This window comes from Pristiophorus japonicus, chromosome 17 (genome assembly GCF_044704955.1).
Source record: "Pristiophorus japonicus isolate sPriJap1 chromosome 17, sPriJap1.hap1, whole genome shotgun sequence".
NCBI classification, from domain to species: Eukaryota; Metazoa; Chordata; class Chondrichthyes; family Pristiophoridae; genus Pristiophorus; species Pristiophorus japonicus.
In genome coordinates, this window is record NC_091993.1 from 111,334,643 (window position 1) to 111,359,780 (window position 25,138).

The window sequence follows — 25,138 nt, forward strand, 5'->3', positions numbered from 1 at the left end:
CTCCTTAACAGCACTGTGGGAGTACTGTCACCACACGGACTGCAGTGGTTCAAGAAGGCGGCTCACCACCACCATCACAAGGGCAATTAGGGATGGGCAATAAATGCCGGCCTTGTCAGCAATGTGCACATCCCATGAATGAATTTTTTAAAAACCTAATCAGCTCCTTCCCTTGTACTGACGTCACTGCAGGTGTTTTTAACCTCTCTCTCTCTTTGGTGCTCGCAGTCCCTCACCTCTGGGCTCTCTGATTCTTGAATTTAAAACCCTCCGATTCTGCTGCTCCTCCCATACAGTCTTCCGGTTCTGTGGCTCCGCTCCTCATTTTGCGTTGGACGTAAGAAACCGCCTTCCTCTTCTTCACTGAATTTCCACTATTACCAAATTCTTTCACTCTGTTTGCGATCCACTCTGATTCACCTAGCTCCGTTTCCAAGCTTTGGAAGTGTTAGACTTCTGACTGCCCTGTGAGCTCTAAATACAAAATGACAGCTATTGATTTTTATGTAACCCTCTTTACCAATCTGTCACATGTCCACAGACCTTCCATGCATCCTTAACTGGCCCTCTGCTTTAATATCACATGATGCCCAGAATGTATTTTGAAGTGACGTTCCTTCTCACCAAATCTCCAAATCCTGACATAATGGCCATCTTGATGGTTTAACTGCTAGTCAACTTAACCTGATGTTTCCTGGCTAATATTACTACAGCAACAACAACATGTATTCATGTAGTGCCTTTAATATAGTGAAACATCCCAAGGCATTTCATAAGAGTATTATGCAATGAAAATTTGACACCGAGCCGCATAAATAGAAATTAGTGCAAGTGACCAAAAGCTTGGTCAAAGAGGTATGTATTAAGGAGTATCTTGAAGGAGGAAAGAGAGGCAGAGGTTTACTCAGGGAGTTCCAGAGCTTAGGGCCTAGGCAACAGAAGGCATGGTCACCAATGGTTGAGCGATTATAATCAGGGATGCTCAGGAGGACAGAATTAGAAGAGTACAGACATCTCGGGATTTTGTAGGGCTGGAGGAGCTTCATCATCATCATCATCATTAGCAGTCCCTGGAAACAAGGATGACTTGCTTCCACTCCAAAAAGGGATGAATTCACAGGTGTTTCAATGAAAGACCAAATATTCCAGATCCCGAACTACATCTTGAAGGGTCGCAGATTCCTGTGCGTGGATTTTCGTTGCACACCAGCTACCACACGGGCTTGACAGAGCTAGGTCTTGGTCCGGTGGCAAGGATTAACTAAGACGACTGGAGACTGGCTCTGCTGCATGGACCTAGTGTACACACATATTGCAGTGTGGGCTGTCCCATGCTGGCCCTGGGCCTTCGCCTCTTCTGGACCCCGAACTCACGCCTCTCCTAGGCCCCGATCATGTCCCTCTACGAACGCTTGCCGCTCCTTCGCCCTGACCTCATCGCTCCTGCTGTACCTGCCCACACTCCAATCACCGACCTGGGTTATGGTGACGTCCAACCCAGTCGCCCTTTTCACAGCCATCGCCCTCCTGCATCAGTATGCGCTGCTCCCTGCAGTGGAATGTCGCCACACATTGCTCCCTCTAATGGCCCCCACCTGCTGATGGTCTTGCAGGCCGGGATCGCTCCGAATTCCGGGCCGGGCTGCCACATGTTGCGCCCTCTTATGGCCCCCACCTGCAGGCTGTGACTTTGCAGATTTCCGGGCCATGGCCATTAGACAGAGCAACGTGCGGCGGCCTAGAGGAGATTACGGTAATTATCAGATAAGGATGTGTTACTATCAGAGTTATCTGGAACAATGGAGGGGCAGAAAACTGATGAATAGACCAGCTAGTAATCACATTAACTATGTGGGATAGTTCAGGGCATCTCCTGTTCTATTGTAATATTTCTCTTTCTTTCACCACAAAAAGAATATAAAATGAGAAGAGATCCAGTGTAATGTATACACCTGAAAGTATGCTCACAGGTGTTGAGGAGCTGTGCTGCAGTGAGCGAAGGAGCTCTCTGCTTTAGCTCCTGCCTGAGGCCTGGAAAACCCTGAGAAATACCCCAGGAAGAGGAGGAAGGGGCCTACTACCATTCATCCATCCAGAGGGTGAGGCTGAGAGCAGAAAATAAACAACTTTGCTGCTTCTACAGAGAGTTGGAGAGAGGGGGAAAAGAACAACCTCTACAGCCATCCAGTGTGGAAGGAGGGAGACTTCATTACCATTCTACAGGTGGGTTTGATTTGGTGGACTCTCTAAAAGGACATTGTTGTATCGGTGGGGGGAGAAAGAAGATTAAATCGAGGGCCGGAACATCGCGGGGGGTGCGTGCGTGTGGGGGTCTTGCCCACAACTAGGCCCCACACACCACTGAAGCACCCCTCCCCCATTGCCTGGCCTGGGTTAGCTGGAGCTGCCTGGGTGAAGACTTGTTAATAACCCAAATTAACATCATTGGGAGTGCTGTGCCTGGGTGGCTCCAGCTGCCCCAGGTGAAGACATCTTCTCCCCCACCCGAAGACCACCTAATAAGACTGTGTTCTTTTGCCATCTGGGGAGTGCACCCCAGCAAAACACCCACCCAGCACTGTGAGGGGAGACCTGCCCTCACAGCTTCCCTCTTTCCCACCCCCCACTCTCTCTGTCACTCTCTCTCTCTGTCTCTCCCCTCTCTCTCTGAGAGCCCCTTTCCTCCTTAATTTAAAAAAAAATTAAGACAACTGAGCAGAGGGAGCAAGGCCCTTCCCCAATCGTCAACTAGGGGAGAGGTGTGCCTCTTTCAGAGCTCCCTCTGCTCACAAATAACAAGCCCAATTAAGACCATTAAGGCCTGTGACTTTGGGGTGAGTGTGGCCCTAAAAGGGACCGCGTGATGGCGACCCCATCCACGTCGGTGGCAGGGCCAGCGAGGACGTACGCGCAGGCGGCGTCTGCATCCACGGCGCCTCCTGCACCTCCTGTTACCCTGCCACCGTTCAGACTCATTACCAAAAAAAAACGGGGTCAAGAGCTACACTCACCCCACTATGACCATCGAGGAGTGCGTGCGGGCGATGGCCGGGGTAGTCGGCCCCTCGGCCATTGTCGCGGCCTCCAAGATGTCCGGGAAGGCTGTGTTCTTCCTGGGGTCAGAGCGGGCGGTGTCCCTGGCCCTTGAAAAGGGGCTCACAGCGGGCGGGACATTCCTGCCGGTGGACCCTCTCGAAGCCACCGCGCAAAAGGTCATTCTCTCAAACGTCCCTCCCTTTGTTCCCGCTGAGCTCCTGCTCCCCCACCTGCATCAACTAGGGGAGGTAAGGTCAGGGATTAACCCGATACCGCTCGGCCTCAGGGAGACCAGCCTGCATCATGTGTTCTCCTTCCGCCGCCAGCTTTTTGTCCGGCTGGCACGGGAGGAGACGACGGAGGGCACCTTCAACGTGGTGCACGAGGGGACTGCCTACCGTGTCTTTTGGACGTCGGCCGGCATGCGTTGCCATGCCTGTAGGGAGGTGGGGCACATTCGTAAGAACTGCCCCGCCTCCAAGGCCGCCAAACCACCTAAGGCGGCCAAGGCTGGCGCCGCCGCCACTCCTTCCCCCTAGTAGCGTCTGCGAAGGTGCGCGGACATCATCGGAGGCCTTTGTCTTCACGGCCTCCGGCAGGGGGGAGGGAGCGCATCTGGGCGGAAGGAAGGCACGGAGGAAGGTGAAGCACCTCGAAGCAGGTCCCCTCAGTGCGCCGGACAGTCCCATCACCGCGCTCAGCCCAACCCTGTCACCGGCGAGTACGGGGTGCCCTGAGCCCGTGCCCGAGTCCCCGAGCAATACCGCCGAGGGGCTTGGACACGGGCAAGAAAAACAAAAGGGGGAGCGGAATGGGATGCCTCGGCAGACATGGAGGTCTCCCTGCCTCCGCGCCCTGCCAGACAAAAAAGGAAGCGCCGCTCCAATGAGGCAGAGGATGAGCAACATCCCTCCACGGAGGAGTCGGTGCCCGCTGCGTGTCCCGCGTCCCCCACCAGCGCCCACAAACCGCGCCGTAGGCGGGGGGGGGAATCTGTCCCCGGGGCGGGTCAGACAGTCGAGGCTGCCCAGCCTCTGCCTCCCTGGGATGGCGAGGAAGATCTGCCTGTCGTGTGGGGCGTGGGGCCGGCGGAGGAATGCGTCGCTGCCGGGTCGAGCGTCCCGGGGACTGAGGCGGGCGGGGCCGAAAAGGCCGAACCTGAGCCTGCCCAGCCAACAATCAACATCCCCCGGGACTTGCTCGATCCGGCAGAAATAGAACATTTAAAACATTTTAATCACCCTGCACACGCTGGGCCGGGGGGTGGCGGCGGGGAGGGGCAGAACACCAACCCTCGCCCCCAACTTTGGAGCTGGGAGACTTGGAGGACCTGGAGCGGTTTTTCGACCAGGTTTCTCCATGTTCCCCGGTGCCTGGGGCGGAGGGGGAACCCCTTCTGATGCCGCTTCCTGACCCAGCACCACAATTAAAAGAGCCCAGTGGGGACTCCTCTGCCGACGATCCTGGGGGTGGGATCGGGACAGATCAAGGGCCGGATGGAGCGGCCGGGCTGTTTGCCGTACCTCGTGCGATCGACGGACCGGCTGCTGGCGGCGACCTCCCGGAGGGGGACGGGGACTCGGTGGAGGGCATGGGAGAAGATCTGGAGTCCATCGTCAGTGAGGCGGTGGATCTCCTCGTGCCCACCACTGAGTCCCCCCTCATTCCTATAAAGGAACTCCGGGACTTTATGGTCCAGAGCCAGGGTCGCTGCAACCGAGCCCATCTGGCCCTGGAAAAATGGTCCGAGCCGGCGCTCCTCATCAGATCCGTCCACGCCGCCGCTAAAACCATGGCCGCGGGCGGGCCCTTATCAAAGGCGCAAAGCCTTGAGCTGCGCCAGCTCAAAGTGTTCCTCGCTGGGCTGCTGAGGGAGTGGAGGTCAACAAACGACTCCACCGCTCCCCCCCCCACCCCCCCCACAATAGGTTAAGTAGAGGTTGCACTGTGCTTTTGTCATGAAGATAACCACAGCCAGCCTCAACATCAACAGCGGCAGAGAGGCACGCCGTAGATTTAACAATGTTTCGCTCCTGCGGGAGGGGAAATATGCGGTGTGCTTCCAGCAAGAAACCCACACCGTTCCGGGAGACGAAGCCATGTGACTCCTGGAATGGCAAGGAGAGGTCCGCATGAGCCACCTCACCGCCACTTCTAGTGGGGTGGCTATCTTGCTGGCCCCGCATTTTCAGCCGGAGATCTTGGGGGTCGAGGAGCCCGTGCCAGGCTGCTTGCTGCATGTCACGGTTCGCCTGGGAGACATGCCGCTCCATCTCGTGAGCGTGTACGCCCCTCAGCCCGGCCCGCAGCAAACGCGCTTCTTGGCTCCGTCGACGTCGCCGACTGCATTGTCCTCGGGGGGGGATTTTAACTGTACCCTCGAGGCGAGGGACGGCTCCGGTGCCCCGCAGAGCATGACGTCGATCGAGAAGTTGAGGGACCTGGTCGGGTCCTTTGACTTGGTGGATGTCTGGCGAAATCTCCATCCTGACTCCAGCGCCTTTACTTGGGTGAGGCCTGGAAGAGGATGGTCCAGAATCGACCGCCTTTACGTGTCTCGGGCGTACGTTTCCTGCGTCCCGGCAGCCTCCATGCGGCCGGTGCCGTGTTCGGACCACCACCTGGTGTGGGAGGAGCTCGCTTCGCTCCGCGCGAGGACGGGGTCCGCGTATTGGCACTTTAACAACCGGCTGCTGGAGGACGAGCGGTTCCAGGACTCGTTCCGTCGATTCTGGTCCGACTGGAGAAGGAAGCAGGGGGGCTTCCCCTCCTTGAGGCTATGGTGGGACGTGGGCAAGGCTCACGTCCGCGTCTTCTGTCAAGAGTACGCGAGGGGGTCGACCAAGAGGCGGGCGGCCAGAGTCGGGCGCCTAGAAAAAGAGGTGCTCGACCTGGAATCCCGTCTCGGTCAAGTCGTCGAGGACCCGGCCCTGCGGACGGTGTACGAAGCGAAGAAGGCTGCGCTGAAGGACCTGCAATTCGTCGGGTCCCGAGGCGCGTTCGTGAGGTCGCGGATCCGGTTCCTGCGGGATCTGAACCGCGGCTACCCCTTCTACTCGCTGGAAAAAAGACAGGGTGTCCGTAAGCAGCTCTTGACGCTGCTGGCCGACAACGGCTCTCTCGTCTCGGATCCGGAGGGCGTCAACAACAGGGCCCGAGAATATTACGGGGCTCTGTTCTCTCCGGAGCCGTCCAGCGAGGAAGCGCATAGAGTTTTGTGGGAGGACCTGCCGAAGGTTGGCCTGGGGGGCCCCAAAAATCTGGAAGTTCCGCTAAGCCTGGCGGAGCTGACCGTCGCCCTCAACCGGCTCTCGAGGGGAAAAGCCCCGGGGCTGGACGAGCTGACCGTGGAGTTCCACAGGGCGTTCTGGGACGTCCTGGGGGGTGACTACGCGCGGGTCCTGGGGAAAAGTCTGGCGACCGGGGAGATGCCCCTCTCTTGGCGCAGGGCAGTCATTGTCCTGCTGCCTAAGAAGGGCGATCTCCGCCTACTTAAGAGCTGCCGCCCGGTCTCCCTCCTCAGCACGGATTACAAAATCTTCGCCAGGGTGATGTCATGACCACATGATCCACCCCGATGATTATCTGTTCGGAACTCTGCGCGCTTTCGGGTTCGGGACGCATTTCGTTGCCCGGATCCGACTTTTGTACGCCGCTGCGGAGTGTCTGATTAAGGTTAACGGGTCCTTGATGGCGCCCCTTCGCTTTAGGAGAGGGGTGCGCCAGGGATGCCCCATGTCCGGCCAGTTATATGCCATCTGCGTGGAGCCTTTCCTGTGCCTCCTGCAGACGAGGTTGACGGGACTGGCTCTGCAAGGGCCGGGCGTGGAGGTCGTCCTCTCGCCTTACGCCGATGACATGCTCCTCACAGTAGAGGATCCCGCTGACCTGCGGAAGATGCGTGAGTGCCAGGAGATTTACTTGGCCGCATCCTCCGCCAGGATCAACTGGGAGAAATGTTCCAGACTCCTGTTGGGTCAGTGGCGGGTGGACTCCCTGCCGGAGGAGCTCAGACCTTTTGCCTGGAGCACGACCCATCTCCTCTATCTGAGAATCTACCTTAGCCCCGACGAGGAAGCCTGGCCGGCAAACTGGCAAGAGCTGGAGGCCAAGGTCGCCGCTCGCCTAGGGTGCTGTTCTACAGGGGTCGAGCGCTAGTCATAAACCAGCTGGTGGCCGCTATGCTGTGGTACCGGCTGGTCACTTTGACCCCTCCCCCTGCGTTTGTCGCCAAGATACAGAAGAAGCTGGTGGACTTCTTCTGGAACAACAGGAAGCACTGGGTCTCTGCCGCGGTCTTGAGTCTCCCGCTTCGGGAGGGCGGTCAGTCGTTGGTGTGTGTCAGCACCCAGCTAGCGACTTTCTGTCTTCAGACCCTGCAGAGATACCTTTATGTCGAGCCCCCTCCTAAGTGGTGTGCGCTGGCGATGTATTTCTTCCGCCAGCTGCACAGCCTCAACTACGACACGCAGCTCCTGTTTGTGAGCTTGGGGGGCGTCAGGACCGCCGTCCAGGGGCTGCCTGTCTTTTACAAGGAACTTACCTGGGTCTGGAACAAAGTCTCCACCAAGCGCAGCTCTCCACCGGCTGGAGTGGCGGCTGTCCTGCAGGAGCCGCTGCTCAGGAATCCGTACCTCCACGACCGAGGTTTTAGGTGGCAGTCGGACGAGAGGGCTGTGGTTGGCGAGGTGACCAGGGTCAGGGACCTGCTCGATGGCGGAGGAGCGGACTGGATGGCGCCAGACATGCTGGCACGGCGCCTAAATTCAGCCGACGTTCGCTGCGTGGCTGATGCCATCGAGTCGCTAAAAACAGCTCTGGGCCCTGACTCCGTTAGGTGCATCGAGGAGGCTCAAGCACGTGGGGAGATCCCGTCCGAACTGACCCCCGTCCGGACGGAATTCCTCATCGGCGCCAAACCCCGGAACCTCCCCGGGAGCCGGCGCCTCACAACTTGAGCCGCCTCAGGGAAATCCCCTCCGTGCCTTTCAGTTCCGCGCAGAGGGGTTTCCTGTGCAGGCTGCTCCTGCACACTCTCAACCTTGCCATCCTCGTCTGCCGTCCGGACACGCCATGGCGTACCATCTTGCCGTCCGGAGGAGGCGGGGGTCCCCGATGGAGTGCACTCTATGTGGGAGTCCTCCCACTATTTATCGGGGACTTGGCCTGGAGGGTGGTGCACGGAGCAGTCCCGTGCAACAAATTTTTAAGCCGGTTCACAGGCTCCCAGGCCACCTGCAATTTCTGCGGTCTGGAAGAGTCCATGTTCCACGTTTTTACTGAATGTGCGAGGTTGCAGCCCCTGTTTCATTATTTAAAGGGGCTGCTCCTCAATTTCTGGTTGCACTTCAGTCCCACACTCCTGATCTTTGGGCACCCTGTGCGGAGGGGAGCGGGTAGGTCCGTGGGCCTCCTCGTAGGACTGCTCCTGGGCACGGTCAAGGGTGCCATCAGCCGGTCCAGGCAGCGGACGGTCGAGGGGGTCGTTCAGCCCGACTGCCTGCCTCTTTTCCGCGTGTACATCCGTGCCAGGGTGTCCTTGGAGATGGAGCACGCGGTGTCCACTGGTACGCTCGCGGCCTTCCGTGAGAGCTGGGCGCCGGAAGGACTGGAGTGCATTGTTATCAACGGCAACCAAATTTTAATTTGATTTTATATGTTTTAAAGTTTAATTTGTTTTAATTGCCGGATTTTTAGAGTCCCCCTTCCCTTTTATAGGGAACACTTGTAAAATATATGGTTTTAATGCCCCCCCCAAAAAAATCACAAAAAACCCCACAAAAAATCAAACAAAATTTTTTTTTAAAAACAAAGGGGCAGTTAAGTGTCTGGACTGTCCCCCAGATCGGGGGGCACTTGATCTAATGTTTGTTTTGTTCCCCCCCCCAAAAGAGTTGTGGAGCTGTTGCATTGTGAGTGGCTTAGCCAGTCTCGTGATGTTCACAAAGCATCAAGCAATGCCTCAATTTCAAAATTCTCATCCATGTTTTCAAATCCCTCCATGACGTGCCCCTCCCTATCTCTGTAATCTCCTCTAGACCGCCGCACGTTGCTCCCTCTAATGGCCATGGCCATGATTAACTTTAAGGGGACACTTGATACAAAGCAACTTCTAACAGAAGTATGCATTTCAAATCTTTGCACAAACTCAAATCACAGCACTCCGATATCTAAAGGATTCCTGCACTTCACAGAGAAAATAATGGTTCTGAAATTCCGATCGGAGGCTTCTTTCGAACGAACGCCTCCAGCCGGAGAATTTTAAGAAATTACCTGGTGCTCCCGGAGACGCCTCGGATTCTGGTGGGGAGGCCTTCTCTTCCCACGTTGCAAAGCGCGCTCCCGTCCTCGAGGTTCGGACGCAGAAGACACAGTCACATGTGACTGCACATCCAATCACGTAAAGTATTCCACAGCATTCTCATTAATAGCGATGAGAACTCCGTATCTACGTGTTCTCATTGCTATTAATGAGGGGGACAAAAACCATCACACTAAACACCACAAGAAAAAATAAAAAACACACCTCACACAATTAAAATTAATTGAAATTAAAGTTAAAAAATGTCTTAGAAAAAATATATATTTTTCCAATTTAAAAAAAAAATTTGTAATTAGGGTTAAAAATAAACTTACCTTAGTGGGCAGGGTTTTTAAGATAAAATTTGTTTTTAAATTTTATTTTTTTATATGTTTTAAAACTCTTATGCTGGCAAAGGTAGGCTATGTGCCTGCTTTTACCAGGCGCAAGAGTTTTCAGGACATTGGCAGGGCAAGATATGGGTAACTGCCGCAAACTTGCCCATGCGAATGTCCTGGCTGTGGGGATACAGACAATCTGTCAAGCCAGAGCTTGACAGATCGGAAAAGCTGGTTTTCGGCGCATGCGCATTGCGTGCCAAAAACCGTCTTTTGTGATGCCTTCCCGGGTCTGTACACACTCCGGACGGACCAGGGGAGGCCGGGATTTCTGCTCCATTTTTGGGTTCGACACAGAAAGTAAAATAGACATAACTGAGTTTTCGTAGTCTGCTTTCTACCACTTTTAATCCTGTTTCCACGATAAAAAATTATAACAATCATTTATATAGTGGATTGATTAAGTGTTTGGGACACAGATACTGGCGGTAGAGTGTGGGGTCGAGGATCTTAATTGCCAGCAGCTTTCTGATGGGAAACTGCTGGTTTCAGTTAGATTCCCATCTGCCTGTGGTAAAATGCAGCTACATTATGTCGATGTTGCTTTCTCTTGTCTGTGCAGGACGTAGGCACAAGCTACAGAGTATTGTGCTTCTGTATTTAACCCCCCGCCCCCGCCGACCTGAAAGTTTTTGTGTGGGTGCAAGTAACTATGAGACAAAGGAAATAAAAAATCCAAAACAAAATAGCAGAAAATGTTCATTCAAAATGTAATGTATTTGCTTCATGGGTTCTTTGCTGAAAAATTCATAGCAATAAATTGCTATTAAGAACTAGTTGGTTTATTAATAAAAGTTTAACAATCACAGTACACATTTCCAGTTCATCCATCTTGGCTCACAATTGCATATCCTAAGCCATTCACAATGCATCGGCAGTACAAACCTGTGAGTATACATTACACTACATCTCTTCTCATTTTATATTGTTTTTTGTGCTGATAGAAAGAGAAATATTACAGAGAGAGCAAAGGAATATAAGGAATATAAAGGAAAATAAGCCAGCTTTATCAAATTAAGCAGGATCAGTGTCCAGGGGCTGATTACGAAATCACACAAATATCATGCTCAGATACTTAGTTGACGCTATTGCACCTGTTTCCATTGACAAATAATCAAACTGATCACATCTCTGTGATTCTCTGCTACTTATTTTTTAGAACATCTTTCCTCATAAACAAGTAATTTGTCACAATCAGTTTAATAAAATTAAAATACAGCTGTGGTTATTTATGGCACAATCTTACACAACCACATTGAATTCTGGTAAATACAATGACAGACTAGCACATTATCAAATTCATTTTCATTTTACATGCTTCGTCTAACACCTTGAAATAAGTTTTGTAGAGCCACCAAGTGGACTACTGATGTCATAATAATAATTCTGCATCAGTTCTTACCCGGGAGCCATGTTATGCATTTCTCTGTGCTTACTGTGTCTCAAGATAACACAGAATTGCCAATGAAGATGGGATCTTGGATTTCTTATCTGAAGTTTTGTTGGAGGATAATCCTGACAACTGACAGAGGAACTGTTAGATTCTTTGTTTTGCAAATAAATGTAAAAATCCTAGGTAAATTTCAACCACACTTGACTGAACTGTTGACATTGCCAGAGTCCAGATGTCTACGCATATGGGAATAATAGGGCACTTGGGTGAGTTCCATCATGACCGAAAGACTTTCGGAGCAGATGTGGAGAAGCTAAAAATGTTTTTCATCGTGAATAGTATCGTCAATGTCCCCAATGATGTAAACTGTAACTGGCCGGTTTTAGAAATGAAACGGGCTATTTTCTTGACTGAAGAGGGCTATTTCCTTGACTGACGAGGGTCCTGAGGTGTATGAAACCCTGAAAAATACGCTTGTTCCCACCAAGCCGAAGGACATGCCACTGATGGATATTCTAACCAAGTTAGAACAGCATGACAGTCCAAAGCCCCAGGAAACTGTTGAAAGATATCATTTGGGAACACGCGATCAATTAAATGAAGAGAGTATCAGTGAGTACATTGTAGCTTTAAAAAAGCTATCCATTCACTGTCATTTCGGAAACTTTCAGGATCGAGCTTTGCATGACCGCTTTGTTTGTGGGTTGAAAAATGAATGAATCAGAGGTAAATTATTGACAATCCATAACTTGACTTTTGCTTTAAAGATAACCTTTTCGATGGATATGGCTGACCAATACTCCTGAGAATTTTGTGCAATTTCCAGTCATCAGACAACTGAGTTGAATCGGCTGCAAACTAAAAGTAAAAGGCAGTTGGGTCCCAAGACCTCAGAAACTGTCCAAGGTAACAGTCCATTGAAGTTGTATGTTGGTGCCTGGGACAACACATCACTCAAAGCTGTCAATATGTGAAGGCAGAATGTTTCTACTGCAAGAAAACTGGGCATCTTGCGAAGGCATGCTGGCAGAAGAGTAAATTGATTGGTAATGCAAGAAGTAGAAATATCCAGACACTACAAAGCGTTGAAGAGAAGCAGCAGGTCGAGGAGTTTTTAAAAATTCATGTCATCAGGAGCACGAATGTATCTAACAGCGATTCGCGAAGTATCGACATCCAAGTAGACATTGCAGGAACCAAGATACCCATGGAAATCGAAACTGGTGCATCCGTGAGCGTAGTACCGGAATCACTATATCGTGACAAGTTGCACGGTTATTGACTAGAGAAATCGAAGATAGAGCTGCGAGGCTACTCGGGAGAGCTAATCCATGTCGTAGAAAGAGTCACCAAACCTGTGAAATACAAGGATTAGTATCAGAGCTTGCCTCTCATAGGAGTGGCAGGAGTCAAGCCTGCCTTGATAGGTAAAAATTGGTCGGGATCACTGAAGCTGGATTGGAATTAGATTTTTCGTGTGGAAGCGAAATTTGTATTGAAAGATGATCTCATCAAGCAGTATCCCAAGGTGTTCCATGAAACAAGCAGTCTGACCCAAAACTCCAAGGTGGTATGGTACGGGAAGTGTCAGAGTGCAGAAGAACACAAAAGCAGTTTACTGCACTCTGACACTTCCCGTACCATACACACTGAAGGTGAAAATTGAGCAAGAACTCAAAAGACTAAAAACTGAAAACATTATCTCTCTGGTCTGAGTAATTGGGCTACACCCATTGTTGTTGTACCTAAGTCAGATGGTAAGGTAAGGTTGTGTGATGATTATAAGGGAACCGTCAACCAGATTCTAGAGTGTAATCTACCCAATATAGAAACATAAAAACATAGAAAATAGGAGCAGCTGTAGGCCATTTGGTCCCTCAAGTCTGCACCATCTCTCAATGTGATCATAGCCGATCCACCACCTCAACACCATATTCCTGCTTTTTCTCCATACCCCTTGATGCCTTTTGTTTCTAGAAATCTATCTATCTCCCTCTTAAATATATTCAGTGACTTGGCCTCCACAGCCTTCTGTGGTAGAGAATTCCACAGGTTCACCACCCTCTGAGTGAAAACATTTCTTCTCATCTCGGTCCTAAATTTCCTACCACATATCCAGAGACTGTGATCCCTTGTTCTAGACTTCCCAGCCAGGGAAAACATCCTCCCCGCATCCAGTCTATCCAACCCAGTCAGAATTTTATACATTTCAATGAGATCACCTCTCATTCTTCTAAACTCTGGTGAATACAGGCCTCGTTGACACAATCTCTCCTCATATGACAGTCCTGCCATCCCAGGAATCAGTCTGATGAACCTTCGCTGCACTCCCTCTATGGCAAGTATATCCTTTCTTAGGTAAGGAGACCAAAACTGCACAAATACTCCAGGTGCAGTCTCATCAAGGCCCTGTATAACTGTAGTAAAACATCCTTGTTCCTGTACTCAAATCCTCTTGCAATGAAGGCCAACATACCATTTGCCTTCCTAACTGCTTGCTGCACCTGCATGTTTGCTTTCAAAGACTGGTGTACAAGGACACCCAGGTCCCTCTTTACATCGACACTTCCCAAGCCATCACCATTTAAATAATATGTTGTCCATATGTTTTTCTTACCAAAGTGGATAACTTCACATTTATCGACGTTATACTGCATCTGCATGTGTTTGCCCACTCACTCAATCTATCTAAATTGCCTTGCAGTGTCTTTGCATCCTCCTCACAACTCACAATCCCACCTAGTTTTGTGTCGTCAGCAAACTTAGAAATATTACATTTGGTTCCCTCATCCAAATCATTTATATATATTGTGAATAGCTGGGGCTCAAGGTCTGATCCCTGTGGTACCCCACTAGTCACTGCCTGCCACCCCGAAAAAGACTCGTTTATTCCTGCTCTCTGTTTCCTGTCAGTTAACCAATTTTCAATCCATGCCAATACATTACCCCCAATCCCATGTGCTTTAATTTTACACACTAACCTCTTATGTGGGATGTTATCAAAGACCTTCTGAAAATCCAAATACACTACATCCACTGGTTCTCCCTTATCTATTCTATCAGTTACATCCTCAAACTCCAGTAGGTTTGTCAAACATGGTTTTCCTTTCATAAATCCATGTTGACTTTGTTTAATCCCATTGATATTATCTAAGTATGCCGTTATCGCATCCTTTATAATAGACCCTAGTATTTTCCCTACTACTGATGTTAGGCTAACCAGTCTGTAGTTCCCCTTTTTTAAATAGTGGGGTTACATTTACCACCCTCCAATCTGCAGGAACTGTTCCATAATCTATAGAATTTTGGAAGATGACAACCAATGCATCTATTATCTTTTAGTATTCTAGGATGGAGACTATTGGGCCCTGGGGACTTATCGGCCTCCATTCCCATTTAGTTTCTCCAACACTATTTTCTCACTAATAATAATTTCCTTTAATTCCTCTTGCTCACTAGACCCTTGGTTCCCTAGCATTTCTGGGACGTTATTTGTGTCCTCTTCCGTGAAGACAGACCCAAAGTAGTTATTTAATTGTTCTGCCATTTCTTTGTTCCCCATTACAAATTATCCCATTTCTGTCTGTAAAGGACCTACATTGGTCTTCACTAATTGTTTTCTTTTTACATACATGTAGAAACTTTTGCACTCGTTTTTTATATTCCTTGCAAGTTTACTCTCAAACTCTATTTTTTCCCCTCTTAATCAATCTCTTGGTCCTTTTTTGCTGAATTCTAAACTGCTCAGGCTTGCTACTTTTTCTGGCAACTTTGTTTCACTCCTCTTTGGATCTAATACTATCCTTAATTTCTTTTGTTAGCCATGGTTGGGCCACTTTTCCTTTTGTGTTTTTACGCCAGAAAGGGATGTATAACTGTTGCAATTCATGCATTTGTTCCTTAAATGTTCGCCATTGCTTATCCACCGTCATGCCTTTTAATGAAGCCTTCCAATCTATCATAGCCAATTCATTCCTCATACCTTCGTAGTTTCCTTTGTTTAGATTTAGCACCCGAGTTTCAAATTGGACTACTTCACTTTCCATCTTAATAAAGAATTCAATCATGTTATGGTCACACTTCCCTAAAGGACCCTGCACAACAAGACCGTTAATTAACCCCTTCTCATTACACAATATCCAATCTAGGATAGCCTGTTCCCTAGTAGGCTCCTCAACATACTGGTCTAAAAAACCATCTCATACACACTCCAGGAATTCATCTTCCATAGTATTATTACTAATTTGATTTGGCCAGTCTATATGTAGATTAAAGTCACTGACGATCACTGTAGTACCCTTGCTGAGGCACTGAAGTATGGCGGAGAGGCACTACTGGCGTGAATACACGACTTCATCTCTCTCATCTGGAGGGAGGAGAGCATGCTGGGAGATCTTAGGGATGCAGTGATAATTTAAAAAAGGGGACAAGTCCGACTGCGGCAACTACAGAAGAATCTCTCTGCTGTCAACCACAGGGAAAGTCGTCGCTAGAGTCCTCCTCAATCATCTTCTCCCTGTGGCCGAGGAGCTCCTCCCGGGGTCGCAGTGCGGATTTCGTCCCCTCCGGGGCACAATGGACATGATTTTTGCAGCACAACAGCTGCGGGAAAAATGCAGAGAATAGCGCCAGCCCTTAGGCAGTGGCAGTCGGCGAGAGGCGGGAGCAGCGTGGTGAGGCCTATAAAAGGCCCAGCGGGTGTTCCACAGGCAGTGGCAGTCGGCGAGAGGTGAGAGCTGCGTGGTGAGGCCTATAAAAGGCCCAGCGGGTGTTCCACAGGCAGTGGCAGTCGGCGAGAGGCGGGAGCAGCGTGGTGAGGCCTATAAAAGGCCCAGCGGGTGTTCCACAGGCAGTGGCAGTCGGCGAGAGGCGGGAGCAGCGTGGTGAGGCCTATAAAAGGCCCAGCGGGTGTTCCACAGGCAGAGGCAGTCGGCGAGAGGTGAGAGCTGCGTGGTGAGGCCTATAAAAGGCCCAGCGGGTGTTCCACAGGCAGTGGCAGTCGGCGAGAGGCGGGAGCTGCGTGGTGAGGCCTATAAAAGGCGAGCTTGAGCAGCTCCAGCCGGGAGAAAAAGCAGAAAAGAAGTAGAAAGGAATCAAAAGGTGACGTCACAGCCAAAGGGGTAATTGATTGGCTGGTGATTGGTAAGTATTTTTTTCTTCTTTTTTATATCAGTAAGTAACCTGTAACAGTGTTGTCACCAATTTAAGTGTATCTAAGGGTTAAGTCATGGCAGGAGAGCTCGGTCACGTGATATGCTCCTCCTGTACCATGTGGGAACTCAGGGACACTTCCGGTGTCCCTGACGACTACATCTGCGGGAAGTATATCCGCCTCCAGCTCCTGATGAACCGCGTTGCGGAATTTGAGTTGAGGGTGGATTCACTCTGGAGCATCCACGATGCTGAGAATGACGTGAGTAGCACGTGTAGCGAGTTGGTCTTACCGCAGGAGAAGGGTCCACAGCCAGCTAGGGAATGGAAGACCAGCAGGAAGAGTAGTGCAAGGAAGGTAGTGCAGGGGTCCCCTGTGGTCATCCCCCTGCAAAACAGATACACTGCTTTGAGTGCTGTTGAGGGGGATGACTCATCAGGGGAGGGCAGCAGCAGCCAAGTTCATGGCACCGTGGTTGGCTCTGTTGCACAGGAGGGCAGGAAAAAGAGTGGGAGAGCGATAGTGATAGGGGATTCAATTGTGATGGGAATAGATAGGCATTTCTGCGGCCGCAACCGAGACTCCAGAATGGTATGTTGCCTCCCTGGTGCAAGGGTCAAAGATGTCTCAGAGCGGGTGCAGGACATTCTAAAAAGGGAGGAAGAACAGCCAGTTGTCGTGGTGCACATTGTTACCAACGACATAGGTAAAAAAAGGGATGAGGTCCTACGAAACGAATTTAAGGAGCTAGGAGCTAAATTAAAAAGTAGGACCTCAAAAGTAGTAATCTGAGGATTGCTACCAGTGCCACGTGCTAGTCAGAGTAGGAATCACAGGATAGCGCAGATGAATACGTGACTTGAGCAGTGGTGCAGCAGGGAGGGATTCAAATTCCTGGGGCATTGGAACCGGTTCTGGGGGAGGTGGGACCAGTACAAACCGGACGGTCTGCACCTGGGCAGGACCGGAACCAATGTCCTAGGGGGAGTGTTTGCTAGTGCTGTTGGGGAGGAGTTAAAGTAATATGGCAGGGGGATGGGAACCAATGCAGGGAGACAGAGGGAAACAAAAAGGAGACAAAAGCAAAAGACAGAAAGGAGATGAGGAAAAGTGGAGGGCAGAGAAACCCAAGGCAAAGAACAAAAAGGGCCACTGTACAGCAAAATTCTAAAAGGACAAAGGGTGTTAAAAAAACAAGCCTGAAGGCTTTGTGTCTGAATGCAAGGAGTATCCATAATAAGGTGGATGAATTAACTGTGCAAATAGATGTTAACAAATATGATGTGATTGGGATTACAGAGATGTGGCTCCAGGATGATCAGGGCTGGGAACTCAACATCCAGAGGTATTCAACATTCAGGAAGAATAGAATAAAAGGAAAAGGAGGTGGGGTAGCATTGCTGGTTTCTAACTATTAATGCAATAGTTAGAAAGGACATTAGCTTGGATGATGTGGAATCTATATGGGTAGAGCTGCAGAACACCAAAGGGCAAAAAACGTTAGTAGGAGTTGTGTACAGACCTCCAAACAGCAGTAGTGATGTTGGGGAGGGCATCAAACAGGAAATTAGGGGTGCATGCAATAAAGGTGCAGCAGTTATAATGGGTGACTTTAATATGCACATAGATTGGGTTAACCAAACTGGAAGCAATACGGTGGAGGAGGATTTCCTGGAGTGCATAAGGGATGGTTTTCTAGACCAATATGTCGAGGAACCAACTAGGGGGGAGGCCATCTTAGATTGGGTGTTGTGTAATGAGAGAGGATTAATTAGCAATCTCATTGTGCGAGGAACCTTGGGGAAGAGTGACCATAATATGGTGGAATTCTGCATTAGGATGGAGAATGAAACAGTTAATTCAGAGACCATGGTCCAGAACTTAAAGAAGGGTAACTTTGAAGGTATGAGTCGTGAATTGGCTAGGATAGATTGGCGAATAATACTTAAGGGGTTGACTGTGGATGGGCAATGGCAGACATTTAGAGACCGCATGGATGAACTACAACAATTGTACATTCCTGTCTGGCGTAAAAATAAAAAAGGGAAGGTGGCTCAACCGTGGCTACAAAGGGAAATCAGGGATAGTATTAAAGCCAAGGAAGTAGCATACAAATTGGCCAGAAATAGCAGCGAACCCGGGGACTGGGAGAAATTTAGAACTCAGCAGAGGAGCAAAGGGTTTGATTAGGGCAGGGAAAATGGAGCACGAGAAGAAGCTTGCAGGGAAAATTAAGACGGATTGCAAAAGTTTCTATAGATATGTAAAGAGAAAAAGGTTAGTAAAGACAAATGTAGGTCCCCTGCAGTCAGAATCAGGGGAAGTCATAACAGGGAACAAAGAAATGGCAGACCAATTGAACAAGTACTTTGGTTCGGTATTCACTAAGGAGGACACAAACAACCTTCCGGATATAAAAGGGATCAGAGGGTCTAGTAAGGAGGGTGAACTGAGGGAAATCCTTATTAGTCGGGAAATTGTGTTGGGGAAATTGATGGGATTGAAGGCCGATAAATCCCCAGGGCCTGATGGACTGCATCCCAGAGTACTTAAGGAGGTGGCCTTGGAAATAGCAGATGCATTGACAGTCATTTTCCAACATTCCATTGACTCTGAATCAGTTCCTATCGAGTGGAGGGTAGCCAATGTAACCCCACTTTTTAAAAAAGGAGGGAGAGAGAAAACAGGGAATTATAGACCAGTCAGCCTGACCTCAGTAGTGGGTAAAATGATGGAATCAATTATTAAGGATGTCATAGCAGCGCATTTGGAAAGAGGTGACATGATAGGTCCAAGTCAGCATGGATTTGCGAAAGGGAAATCATGCTTGACAAATCTTCTGGAATTTTTTGAGGATGTTTCCAGTAGTGTGGACAAGGGAGAACTAGTTGATGTGGTATATTTGGACTTTCAGAAGGCTTTCGACAAGGTCCCACACAAGAGATTAATGTGCAAAGTTAAAGCACATGGGATTGGGAGTAGTGTGCTGACATGGATTGAGAACTGGTTGGCAGACAGGAAGCAAAGAGTAGGAGTAAATGGGTACTTTTCAGAATGGCAGGCAGTGACTAGTGGGGTACCGCAAGGTTCTGTGCTGGGCCCCCAGCTGTTCACACTGTACATTAATGATTTAGACGAGGGGATTAAATGTAGTATCTCCAAATTTGCGGATGATACTAAGTTGGGTGGCAGTGTGAGCTGCGAGGAGGATGCTATGAGGCTGCAGAGTGACTTGGATAGGTTAGGTGAGTGGACAAATGCATGGCAGATGAAGTATAATGTGGATAAATGTGAGGTTATCCACTTTGGTGGTAAAAACAGAGAGACAGACTATTATCTGAATGGTGACAGATTAGGAAAAGGGGAGGTGCAACGAGACCTGGGTGTCATGGTACATCAGTCATTGAAGGTTGGCATGCAGGTACAGCAGGCGGTTAAGAAAGCAAATGGCATATTGGCTTTCATAGCAAGGGGATTTGAGTACAGGGACAGGGAGGTGTTGCTACAGTTGTACAGGGCCTTGGTGAGGCCACACCTGGAGTATTGTGTACAGTTTTGGTCTCCTAACTTGAGGAAGGACATTCTTGCTATTGAGGGAGTGCAGCGAAGGTTCACCAGACTGATTCCCGGGATGGCGGGACTGACATATCAAGAAAGACTGGATCAACTGGGCTTGTATTCACTGGAGTTCAGAAGAATGAGAGGGGACCTCATAGAAACGTTTAAAATTCTGATGGGTTCAGATAGGTTAGATGCAGGAAGAATGTTCCCAATGTTGGGGAAGTCCAGAACCAGGGGTCATAATCTAAGGATAAAGGGTAAGTCATTTAGGACCGAGATGAGGAGAAACTTCTTCACCCAGAGAGTGGTGAACCTGTGGAATTCTCTACCACAGAAAGTTGTTGAGGCCAATTCACTAAATATATTCAAAAAGGAGTTAGATGAAGTCCTTACTACTAGGGGGATCAAGGGGTATGGCGAGAAAGCAGGAATGGGGTACTGAAGTTGCATGTTCAGCCATGAACTCATTGAATGGCGGTGCAGGCTAGAAGGGCCGAATCGCCTACTCCTGCACCTATTTTCTATGTTTCTATGTTTTATACATGGCCTTCTTCGACCTTCAGGCCTTTGACACTGTCAACCGCAAGGTCTATGGAGTGACCTCCTCCGTTTCGGATGCCCCCAAAAGTATGTTACCATACTCTGCCTGCTCCATGACAACATGCAAGCCGTGATCCTTACCAACAGATCCATCACAGACCCAATTCATGTCCGGACCGGGGTCAAGCAGGGCTGCGTCTTCGCCCCAACCCTCTTCTCAATCTTCCTCGCTGCCATGCTCCACCTCACAGTTCATAAGCTCCCTGCTGGAGTGGAGCTAAACTACAGAACCAGTGGGAAGCAGTTGAACCTTCACCGTCTCCAGGCCAGGTCCAAGACCACTCCAACCTCTGTCGTCGAGATACAGTATGCGGACGACGCCTGCGTCTGTGTACACATAGAGGCTGAACTCCAGGACATAGTCGACGTATTCACCGAGGCATATGCAAGCATGGGCCTTACGCTAAACATTAGTAAGGCAAAGGTCCTACACCAGCCTGTCCTCGCCGCACAGCATTGCCCCCCAAACATCAAGATCCACGGCATGGCCCTGGACAACGTGGACCACTTCCCCTATCTTGGGAGCCTCCTATCAACAAGGGCAGGCATTGATGAAGAGATCCAGTGCGCCAGTGCAGCCTTCGGCCGTCTGAGGAAAAGAGTGTTTGAAGATCAGTCCCTCAAAAAGCTCATGATCTACAGGGCCATAGTAATATCCGTCTTCCTGTATGGCTCAGAGACGTGGATCATGTACAGTAGACACCTCAAGTCGCTGGAGAAATACCACCAGCAATATCTTCGCAAAATCCTGCAAATCCCCTGGGAGGACAGACGCACAAACATTAGCGTCCTCGTCCAGGCCAACATCCCCAGCATTGAAGCACTGACTACACTTGATCAGCTCCACTGGGCAGGCCACATAGTTCGCATGCCAGACACGAGACTCCCAAAGCAAGCACTCAACTCGGAACTCGTCCACGGCAAACGAGCCAAAAGCGGGCAGAGGAAACGTTACAAGGACACCCTCAAAGCCTCCCTGATAAAGTGCGACATCCCCACTGATACCTGGGAGTCCTTGGCCATAGACCACCCTAAGTGGAAGAAGTGCATTCGGGAGGGCGCTGAGCTCCTCGAGTATCGTCGCCGAGAACATGCAGAAATCAAGCGCAGGCAACGGAAAGAGAGTGTGGCAAACCAGACTCCCTGCCCACCCTTTCCCTCAAAGATTATCTGTCCCACCTGTGACAGAAACTGTGGTTCTCGTATTGGACTGTACAGCCACCTAAGAACTGATGCTAAGAGTGGAAGCAAGTCTTCCTCGATCCCGAGGGACTGCCTATGATGATGATTACACAATATCCAATCTCGGATAGCCTGTTCCATAGTCGGCTCCTCAACATACTGGTCTAAAAAACCATCTCGTACACACTCCAGGAATTCATCTTCCACAGTATTATTACTCATTTGGTTTGGCCAGTCTATATGTAGATTAAAGTCACTGACGATTATTGTAGTACCCTTGCTACATGCATTTCAAATTTCCTGTTTGATGCCGTCCCCCACTACTATTTGGAGGCCTATAGACAACTCCCACCAATGTTTTCTGCCCTTTGGTGCTCCATCCAGACTGAGTCGACATCTTGATTTTCTGAGCCAATATCCTTTCTCAGTATTGCTCTGATTTCATCCTTTACTAACATCGCCAGACCACCCCCTCTTCCTTTTTGCCTGTTCTTCCTAAACATCGAATATCTTTGGATGTTCAATTCCCAACCCTGGTCACCCTGCAACCATGTCTCCGTAACTACAACTATATCGTATCCATTTACATCTGTTGCCAAATGTGGAAAATTTGTTCACAATGCTGAAAGGTGGCCAGATCTTTTCAAAGTTAGATATAACAAACGCTTACCTACATCTTGAGTTCGATGAAGAGTCCAAGTCATGCTTGACTATAAATACTCACCTAATGCCTATATCAGTTCAATAGATTACCATTTGGAGTATCTACCACCCCCAACATATTCCAGGGGGTGATATACCAAATTTTGTAAGGGATTGAAGGGGTAGTGTGTTATTTGGACGACATAATTTCAGCACCAGACAGGCAAATCCATGATAAGGTGTTGAATGAAATGCTCAAATGGCTAGAGAAGCACGGAGTATGAGTGACTGCTCACGAGTGTGAGATGTTTCAAAACTCAGTGAAGTACTTAAGGCACAGAGTAGACAAAGATGATTTACATCCAACCAAGGGAAAGCTGGATGTGATCAGAAATGCACCCATTCCCAAGAATGTCTCTGAACTTCGATCATTTTGGGGTCTTTTGAATTATTACGTAAAGTTCCTCCCAAGCTTGGCTACAGTGTTACAGCCATTGAATGAACTGTTGGGAAAACAGGTCCCTTGGAAGTGGTCAAAAGAATGCGACACAACATTCAAAGAGTATAAAAGCCATTTAGTAGAGAGTACCATGTTAGTTCACTATGACATATCTAAGGAGATCAACCTAGTGTGTGATGCCACTCCGTATGGAGTTGGGACAGTGACCTCTTGTGTACTCGTTAGTGGGAGGAGAGACCAATTGCTTTTGCTTCATGCACTCTCAGTGCCAGTGAGCAGAATTATGCGCAGACCGAAAGGGAAGCTTTAGTATTGATTTTTGTGGTCAAGAAGTTTCACAAATACTTGTTTGGTCATATGTCTACGATAGTTACTGACCATAAGCCCCTGAAAACAATCCTCCATCCAAAAGTCCCCAGTTCCAACCTTAGCTGCAGCCTGAATGCAGAGATGGGCTTTGATTTTGTCAGCATATACATATGACATTGAGTACAGATGATTAGTTGATCACATTAATGCTGATGCTATGTCCAGCTTGCCATCCCCATCACAAGTTACACCCAATAAGGAAGAAGTGTTCTATTTCTCATACTTTGAGGAGCTGCCAGTCACAGCTAAAGAGATTGGTAGGGCGTGACCCAGTTATGTTAAAGGTGTATGATTAGATCGCAAATGGATGGCCAAACCAGATATCAGAGGATGATATTCATCCATACTTTGTTAATAGGAATGAATTGTCAGTAGGTAAAGATTGTAATATATGGGGAGCAAGAGTGGTTATCCAAAATAGGTTCAGGTCCAAATTGTTAGGATATCTTCATGACCAGCACCTAGGAATGTGCTTGACCAAGAGTTTTGCATGCAGTTAGTTCTGGTGGTCAGGTTTAGATTAAAAGATAGAGTACATTGTCAGTCAATGTACAACATGTCAATCAGTGAGCAAGAAACCAACATCAGTATCATTACAGCCATGGAAATGGTATGGCAAAGGTTGCATTTAGATTTTGCTGAGCTAGAAGGACAGCATTGTTCATAAGGATAGATAGTCATTTAAAATGGGTAGAGATGTTTCTGATGCGGATATTAACAATAAGTAAAACACTAGACAATTTGCAATGCTTGTTTTCTTCATACGGCCTCCCAGAAGAAATTGTGTCTGATAATAGTCCGCAATTCTGTTCAGAAGAGTTCACACAGTTCATGAGCAGAAATAGTGTGAAATATACCAAAGTTCCACCGTACCACAAATGGTGCAGCAGAGCGCACAGTACAAATTGTCAAACGTGCCCTCATCAAGCAAATGTTGGATCCAAATGCAAAGAAACATCAGTTGTCGTCAGACCACAAACTGGCAAATTTTCTGATTAATTATTGGAATACTCCTCATACCACTACTGGTACAAAACCAGCAGAATTGTTTCTTAAACAACAGCCATGAACCAGGTTATCATTGTTAAAGCCAAACTTGACACAATCAAGGCAGAAAGAGAGTCATGAGTTAGAGAGAGAATTGTGAAGTTGAACCAGAAGCACCATCACCATAAATGGTTAAAGTGGTTACCAGGAAGAGTAGTGAAGATATGTAGCCTTCACACATATTTGGTCAAGATGTTTGGTCATGGAAATGTTAGGTTTGTTCACATTGATCATATCTTACCTACAGTTGTGGAAGGAGTTCAAAGTTAGGAAGATTCAATTTATTCTGCGAAATCAGATGGGGCTAGATTTTACACTTTTGTGCTTATCGTCCAAAAAGGGGCATTATTTCCAGCGTGGGCGGTATAAAAGGGTTTTCAGATCGCTGGCTTCTTGCCCATTCTCAAAGCGCCTAGTCTCCATTTTTGAAAATGAGTAATATTGATCTTCTGCCGTAAAGTGTCGCCGTCCTTAGCAACGGCATCGCTCGATTCCCGCGATTTAGGATGGCAAGGGTCATCATGACATGCTCAGGAGGAGACAGAGATAGGGAGCTCAGAGGGACTGAAGGCATGTGTGGGTGTGGTGTGCCTGCTTTGGGAGGAAGGAGGGAGACGTTAGAGCTTTACAGCAAGTAGGGAAGCAAAAATGAGCTGTTACCAGCCACATATTTGCCCGAATTTGGCCTATAATGGAGAGAGAGGAGGAGGCATCACAGCATGCTGTGGAGACTGATGCTGGAGAGAGCAGTGAGGTGGGAGAGGAGCAGATTAGAGGGTGCAAAAGAGCCAGGTTTTTCTTGGACGAGGCAAATGCCTCCCTCCTGCAGGAGGCCGAGTTGCACTGGGGTGATTTGACACAGGGAGAGCGTGGAAAGCACATCCCAAAGGCCTACCAGAAGATATGGACCGAGATAGCAGAGGTGGTCTCATCGGTGAGCAACGAGGTTCGTGAGGGCAACCAATGCCGCAAACGATGGAACAACTTGTGGGATCCG

At 48.9% G+C, this 25,138-nt stretch overlaps 1 protein-coding gene across 1 annotated transcript in view; it reads right to left on the reverse strand.

Annotated features, from left to right (window-relative positions):
• Positions 1 to 25,138, reverse strand: part of LOC139228030 (acidic mammalian chitinase-like) — an 83,370-nt gene that overhangs the window by 40,160 nt on the left and 18,072 nt on the right. The window contains exons 2-4 of the mRNA XM_070859177.1: positions 15,111 to 15,222; positions 9,310 to 9,420; positions 1,596 to 1,738 (exon numbers count right to left, since the gene is read on the reverse strand). Coding sequence (XP_070715278.1) covers positions 1,596 to 1,738; positions 9,310 to 9,420; positions 15,111 to 15,222 — 366 coding nt within the window. The remainder of the gene's footprint in view (positions 1 to 1,595; positions 1,739 to 9,309; positions 9,421 to 15,110; positions 15,223 to 25,138) is intronic.